At 43.8% G+C, this 8,102-nt stretch overlaps 1 protein-coding gene across 2 annotated transcripts in view; it reads left to right on the forward strand.

The window, feature by feature from the left end:
- The window catches only part of prkcab (protein kinase C, alpha, b), a 134,431-nt gene that overhangs the window by 99,963 nt on the left and 26,366 nt on the right, over positions 1 to 8,102 (forward strand). The window contains exons 6-9 of one of the 2 annotated variants that reach the window (XM_008287546.1): positions 2,570 to 2,726; positions 2,858 to 2,992; positions 4,209 to 4,302; positions 5,688 to 5,717. In XM_008287546.1, the coding sequence (XP_008285768.1) occupies positions 2,570 to 2,726; positions 2,858 to 2,992; positions 4,209 to 4,302; positions 5,688 to 5,717 (416 nt within the window). The remainder of the gene's footprint in view (positions 1 to 2,569; positions 2,727 to 2,857; positions 2,993 to 4,208; positions 4,303 to 5,687; positions 5,718 to 8,102) is intronic. The other variant, XM_008287545.1, reaches the window with a different exon arrangement.

Genomic DNA, 8,102 nt, shown 5'->3' on the forward strand with positions numbered 1-8,102 from the left:
CAAACAATATTTTCTGGTTTGCTTCAACCTCGCTGACAAGAACCTCGATCTCAGTTTCAGAAAAGTTCCTCTTTTTTGCCCTTTTTGCCGCGATGATGACGACAGGTGAGGAAAAAATAAACCTTCACTTGCTTATAAAGAGGCGTGTTGTTGCCCTATATGGTGATGTGGAGGCGTTCCTGAAGGCAACGTGCACGAGCACGGAGGTTAAGAACAAGTAGGATTTATCACCACTGATGTGCTACGACCCCGTACGCACGTTTGATAAATACGGATGTTTTTGTACTTACACACTCTACACTTCATGCGTACGATAGAATTTAGAACCTTTTCTACGCACTGATGATAAATGAGGCCTCTGATCTCTTAAAAGCATGGCGCCTCATTCACCTCATTTTCACATCCAGCGGTGAAAAATCTCAAATTGTCAAAATAAATCTCATTAAATCTCACAAAGAGAGCAGAACCAAACGAGTTGCGCTTGAATATTTATGCTTCAAAGTGAAAGTACATTACCGCCGTTTTAGTGGAGGGTCTCAGGAAACGTGTCCTCGTGTGAGAGTTCACGCTCTGAAACCTTCTGCTTTGCAGCTTCTTTCTTTCTGCTCTGTGTCTGATTGCATTTAAATATGCAGAGTGGGGAGACTGAAGCTGATAGGTTGTAGAGGATCAGTGTGGTATAGTTTTGTCATGTTTTGGTGTCAGGACAGTTAAAGTTTAGTCTCCGTTCCTCCTTTTCTCTCCGTCAGCTGATTTTCTATACTGTCTGCAGCTATTATTTCTCATTGCTTCTCTAATCACTGCAGTAAGTGACGAGCTGACATTTGTTTGTGTGTTCACATAATGTGGCTAAGTGGGGGAGTGGCCACTTACAGTGGATGCTGTCTCCATGGTGAAGGTGGCCTGCTCACCACCACCACTCCTGTTGCCATGTATTAGCACTGCTTTTCTTTTTTTTCCATTTGTCGGTTGTCGCACAGCGAAACGTCACGTCTCCCTCACATTATCTGCTCACCTCGCTTAACTCCTGCGTTTAGAGATGCAGAAACCTGCTCCCCTGCTGCACCGGAGAGTCCAATGTTACCATCAGCTCTCTTGTTTACTTGTTTCATAACAGAGTATGCGACACAGACTTTTAGGCGAGGAGTATTTTTATTTTTTTATTCTTCTTGATTTACAAGCTCACGCACCCTGACGCCCACCAGTGTTACAATCCTGTCAGTGTTGTTTCACACTACAACTTAAGTGAATGTTGACAGTATGCTTGGATATGTGATGATCCATCTATCTATCTATCTATCTATCTATCTATCTATCTATCCATCTATCTATCTCTCTATCTATCCATCTATCCATCCATCTATCCATCTATCTATCTATCCATCTATCCATCTATCCATCCATCCATCCATCACAACTGTGATCAACGACTCTCAGGTTAGAAAACCGATTGCATGGACCTGGTTATCAAACCAGCTGTGAACATCAGAACCTTGTGTCATGGAAAGGAATCGCCAGAAGTCTCAGTGAAGCTCAGGCAGTGTGAAACTCAACTCACAAGAAATATACATATCAGAGGAAACCTGCATGAAAAGAAGCCTGATGAGCTCATTGTTTGGTCAGATGATACCAAGATGAATGTGTCGGGCTCAGATGGAGTCCAGCATGTTCGGCGTGAACAGCAGGACTGCCACAGTGAATGCATAGTCCTGACATGTGATGATCTGAGGCTGAACAAAGCTGCTGGCGCCATGGTGACATTTAAAGATGCACCATAAATGTCTGTGGATGAACCAGAAACCCTCTCTGATGAGGTGACTCCCAGTCTGCAGGAGCTCAGTGTCACACAAGAGCTTCTCACAAAGAAGAAAGTGAAAGCAGTGGCCTGACCAAGTGTGTTGCCTGACTTGAATCCAATAGCACACCTTCAGGGTGTTTTAAAGATGAAAGCGGAGCAACACGACCTCTCCAGAAAAGAAAAGCTGAAATAAATTGTCTCTGAAGAATGACAGAATATCTCTGCAGAGATGTGGTGTCTTCTGCTGGCCAGGACGGAGTCTGTCAAGAATAGACATTTAAAGTAAAGTCATGGAAGGCGTGTTGACTTCCTGCCGTGCAGTTCATTACAATAAATGCTGTTCAGCTTGGACGTGATGCAGTTATGAAGTATCTATGAAACCCAAATATTAATGAGCATGTTTTGGTCTTTACCAGAACAAGTTCAGCGTTTTAGTAGTCAGTCACACTGACAATATAACCTTTGTTTATATACATATATATTTTTCCTTTCATGGTTTGTAAAGAAACTTGTGAATCCTTAAATCTTCCTTGGCGTTAGTAATCTAAGACCACCAATGAAGCACAGACGGATGATTTGCTGGCACTAAAGGTCAGATCGTTCCTGTTGGCTGTGACTTGTAGTGACTCAGCTCTTTTTGCATCCATCGCTCCATCTACAGCCTCCCGTCGGTGTACTTTTAACCCCGGAGTCGTCAGCTATGGAGTCATGAATGTGGCTTCGGGGGCCAAACACCCAAACAGAAATACTCAGGTTTTCTCTCTGTTGTAGTGGGCGAAGCGAGGAACCTGATTCCAATGGATCCAAATGGTTTATCAGACCCGTATGTTAAGCTCAAGCTCATCCCAGACCCAAAGAACGAGACCAAACAGAAGACCAGGACCATCCGTTCATCTCTCAACCCCTGCTGGAACGAGTCCTTCACATTGTAAGTCTAGATGTTGGTGTGTGTCTATGTTACATATGAAACAGCTGCACTCACAGGGCTTACAGCGAAAACATGTGAAAGCACATCATAAGTAGCTGTAAAGGACAACATGTGTGTGTTTGTGTGTCCAGTAAGCTGAAGGCATCGGATAAGGACCGCCGTCTGTCCATCGAGATCTGGGACTGGGACCGAACCACCCGCAACGACTTCATGGGGTCCATGTCGTTTGGAGTGTCTGAGCTCATCAAGGCTCAGAACAACGGATGGTCAGTCTGAGCCGCCTGTTTATTTAAATATATATTGATGTAGCATCGATTCCCAACATACGTTACCTCAGAGCGTGGATTATGTCCAAACTTGAGCCAGAAGTCAGTTTTAGTGGGTCACACTTTTACTCTTTTGACTCCGGGTGCTGCTGAATGCACATCACATGTAGAACAGGAAGCAGGAGGTGGTATAGCGCTCTGCTGACTGGCTCCCATCCAACTCTCAGCACCAACAGTAAATACGTGCCTTTGCTAACATGTTGAACTATTTCTCAATTGCTTACATTTTTTCAGTCGTGATGGGAAAAGCTGTGAAGAAAACTCACTGTGTGCTGCCTGCTCAGACACCATCTGTAACCAGCTGATCATCACATAACAGCATTTTAGACCGGTGGAGACCAAAACCAGAGCTAAAAACTGGATCTATATTCCCCAGAAAATGACCAACAAAGCGACTGTTTTCCTGCTCCTTTAACTTGTTGTTTTTACGACTTTCTTCTGTGCATGTTCAGGCTGAACTGATCTGAGGTCTGTTTGAAACCACATTAGTGTGAAAATACAGCTTAACAAAGGGCCTCCTGATGATAAAGGATTATACACATGAAACTATTTCAGTGCCGCTGACAGCAGCTTTTTGACTGTTTTCAGATCATGATATTGTTCCTCTGCTCTGTTTTTTGGTTTTCCACAAAAGGGAACTACATCTTTTTCCACCGCAGGCCGCTGACTTCCCTTCACACTGTACTGACGACCAGCTTGTCTTTAAAACATGAGACAGACGTAAATACGGCCGGCGCTGACAAACAGCACCTGCTGGCGTCATTTCCTCCGTGTGGCTGCTTTGTCTCATCCCAGTAAACACACAGTCACAGAGAGCCGTGTTAGCATAGCAGCCGCGACGTAGCCTAAACCGACCCTGATCTACTGCTGCAGCGGGAAATACCTGCTGCTGAATCCACTGATGTTTGTGGCTTCTGCGCCGCACATTACAGGTCATGAGACAAACGGCTGGAGGATGTGTCCGGTAGAGGAGTAGCTGAAGCGCTGACAGTGAACAGATCTGCTAAGAAATGCAACCAGCAGCTGCTTTTAATTGAAGGGATTTGTGGCTGTGTGGGTGGACGTTAAAAAGCAAACTGGTAAATGTGATCATTGACAGCCTTGAAGAGAGCTCCATGAATGAAAAGTCCAACAGACTGACTTCTCTGTGTGGCAGGTACAAGCTGCTGAACCAGGAGGAGGGCGAGTACTACAACGTTCCCATCGCCGAGGTGGACGACGTCAACCTGGAGCTCCGGCAGAAGTTCGAGGTGTCTTTCTAACACGCCATAAAGTAGATTTTCTTTTCCCGCACGTGTCTATTCGACATACACACTCACTCACTTTAACAAACAAACAAAAAAAATGTGTTGCTCTCCCCTGTCACCATGGTAACCTCGTCCTCTTCCCACTTGTGCATTTCACCCTGTGTGCCGGAGATGTTTTGTTTTTTTTGTTTTGTCTCCTGCTTTAAAATGAATCTTCTTGTTTTTAAATGACAGCTGTGTTAGCATTGTGAGCTTCCAGTTAGCTGGGACACACAGTTTAACAACAGACCGCCCCAAAGCGCAGCAGGAGGCTCAACAAGCTCAGTCCTCCCCGACTACAAACCAGCTATCTGGAGATCTAAATGAAGATGTTATAACTTCAAACCGATCCTAGCCGTTTTCCACTGCAGTCACTTGCAGGTGTGAGCGAGACAGCGGTAGACATCCTGCAGACAAAGAGAAAGCTTCGAGACTCTCTCTGAGCATTAATACAATCTGACCCTGGATGCTAAGAACAGCTTGAGTGGAATCAGACTCATGTAAAGAGCCTCCTTGTGCTGCTTCCTGGTATTTATTTACCCACTTCCAAGTTCTAGCACCAGCTTTTGCAGGTTTTCCATTCTGAAGGTACTTTTTCTGCCTCCAGGCCAATCGATCGTTGGGGAAATTGTAAATAAATATTCATAGCGGAAGTGATAGGAAGGCAGATCTAAGTTCTTATCGATTTGACAAACATTGCTGCTTGCTTTGAGTGTCTGATTTACATGAACTGTTGTCAGTGAAATGAGCATCACGGCCTCTGCAGCTGACTGTCGCTCTCTAGTGGCGACTCTGCTGCCTGCACGTCTCAGTCTGCTTGTTATTGTAGCGCTTTGCAATATCCAGCCTTAAATTAAACTCAGAAGCTCCCGTGTCCATATTGTTGGCACTCGCTGTATGAAACAGGCCAAGGCAAACAAAACGGTGCTGGATTTAGAAAAGAGGAAGAAGCAGGAGGGAGCGAGCTGAGCGTTGTGACCGTCCATGTGTGCACGCAGCTCTTTTAATACTGAGTGTAAATGTCATCTCCTCCAGACGCCACCTCTTGTTGTTTTTAATTTTCTGCCTCTCCCCATACCGTACGACGCCGACCTCGACTTTCCTCCGAGGCTGGCGTCTTGTTGTGCAGTTGCCGTGGCAACCAGGGCGAAATGCAACAGATGTGATGAAACGGGACTTTTTTTTTCTTTCTGTTTCATAAGCATGCCTTTAGTTGTTTTCTGCTGCACGGATAAAAGATTGTAACTGATCGATGTCATGAGGATGTTGACACTCTTCCCCCATCAGCCAGACGCACACGTCCGCTGGCGTTTGTCGGCACTAATGAGTGAGTTTCTTCTCTCTTCTAGGCCTGCCAGTTAAACATCCACTATCTGAAGGTAGCTGTCCTGCCTGCTCCATCTCCTCTTCTCTCACACTTACTTCACCCAGTTAGGATTGTTTGTGGATCTCTGCCGGGACGCCACAAATCAATCTGATTTACTAACAAAGGCTTTCAACAGCCCAGTTTACCTGCTTTTATTCTCATATTACAATCTTTTTTATCGCACACATCTTTACGATAACATTCATGGTCTCTGTGCCTCATTACCACATGCTAGCTAACGCAAAAATTAAAGGGACGACATATAATATAACGATTAATCCTCTGAACCCCAAACAGTTTCTTTGCTCTTGTCTCATTTTTTACTGAAATTAAAAATCTCTGTGGAAACAGAACAGCCATGATAGACTCAGACAGAACTCAGAAATGTATTTTTATTCAGTGATAACGTCATAAATCATAAAAAAAGTTAGATTTCTTTGATTATTTGCAGAAATCATAAAAAATCAAGACTCAACACGTCCAACATTTTCCAGCTGCCCATTAAATGGTCTTTCTACATACTCCAGATATTTTACTGCTTCCATTTTTAGTTCCTGTCTGTACACGTCTCCTCAGTGGAAGCACCGCCTGCAGGTGAAGCGTCACATCCCTGAATTTGTGTCACATGAATGTTGGTCGCAGCCGAGTCGCTCGTGGCTTCAAGGTTGTGCAGAGAATTACAGAATTTTTGGGTTTTTGCAGAGTTTGTTTAGTGCAAACTATTATTTTGGCAGATTTGTAAATGAGACATGTTGAATTTTAATTCATTATTATGATGTCAAGTTTCGGCTTTGGTCAATTCAGTTCAATTCAATTCAGTTTTATTTGTATAGCGCATATTTACAACAACAAGTCATCTCATAGCGCTTAACAAAGGCAGAGACAGCCAACAATCCAAACATCTGGATTCACTATAAGCTTCACAGATAAGTCGTTGAAACTACAACCATCTTTCTGTTTTTCACAGTTTCTGGCTTTCATAGATGGTGCACTCTTGGCAATTTCTCTTAAAGATAACACGCTTTCAAACCTCAGAGCTTTGGGATTCAGAGGGTTACATCCTATTTTTTTAAGGACTTTGCAGCACCAGGTCAGATCAGCTAAATCTAAAGTTTGCAGTGCATTGAGCTTTAATGAACAGCTTCACAAGTCTGTGTTACAGCGATAGTCAAGCAGCTTAATGCCCAAACGTATTCCAGAGTTTATTACAAGTGAATGTGACGTTCTCATCAGTCTGAGCTCAGAGTCAAGGGAATCACAAATGGTCCAAAGTTACTCTCTTGTAGTTCACAGCTTCCCTTCAGACAGAAAAATGATCATAATCAGAGAGAATTAAAAAGCTGCAACTTTGGAAGGTGTCTCCTTGATTTGTGTGACTCAGACTCCTGAAGCATCACTTTAGCTGTGGATAAACTTTTGGATAAAGGAGGGCGATACGTTCAGTCACTTCGGCAAACAGAACTCTCTTCAGTGTTCCTGTGAGCACCTGACTATTGTTCTAAGACAGACTCGAAAGGCTGAGAAACTCCTCTGAGGCACTAACGGGATGTTAGCTTGTACTCTGTCAGCACGAACAGAGCAAACTACGACACTGACTTTGATAAAGAAGATTAAAAAAACAGATTCAATAAAGGAAACCAAGAATCTTAATCGTGGCTTCCGTTTAAACACAAACAGCATTGTTAGTAAATGAGCGGATCACTCAGGCCTCTGGTGGTGCCGTCATCATGGAGCTACACATCTGCCCTCTACTAGTCCGGTCTGGACTATAGAAGGCTGACTGGACATGAAGCATGATGGACTGAGTGTGTGCCGGATCTCTCCACACAGTGGCGCTGTTGTATTCATGATGAGACTGGTGTGTGGCTGCGTGGCACATGTTTGGCTGCAGCTTGGTGTGGCCACAGTGTGTGTTGGAGGGGACACAGGTAGACCTGGGCTTCGTGAACAGCTGAAGTTTGTTTAGACATCTGGTCATGTCCGTTTGTTTTAGAAATGACCACTAGGTGTCTCTGCAAGGTAAGGCAGCAGGAAAGTGGTGGAAGCTGCAGAAGGCAGTGTGCAAAAATAGTGTTTTTGGACTTAAGACTCTTAATCCTCTGAACTCTGAGCAGTTTCTGGGCCTTTTTTTGTTCCTGTCACTTTTTTTTTTGCTGCAGTGTAAAGTCCTGCCTGCACCTCTATGGAAAACAGCAACCCCAGCTAGAAGGACAGAGAACATCTTCTCTGGAGTATGACACAAAAACAAAAGTTGAATTTCTTCAACTATTTATTTAACAAACAAATTCTAAGTAGGTTTTTCCCTGGAGATGCTAGCAACGTTCCCATGCTCGTCTCTTATATTTTTCGTCAAAGCACTGTGTTTTATTTTATAATTCTATTTTATTTATTTTATTTT

Source organism: Stegastes partitus, unplaced genomic scaffold (assembly GCF_000690725.1).
Source record: "Stegastes partitus isolate 25-593 unplaced genomic scaffold, Stegastes_partitus-1.0.2 Scaffold506, whole genome shotgun sequence".
Classification (NCBI taxonomy): domain Eukaryota; kingdom Metazoa; phylum Chordata; class Actinopteri; family Pomacentridae; genus Stegastes; species Stegastes partitus.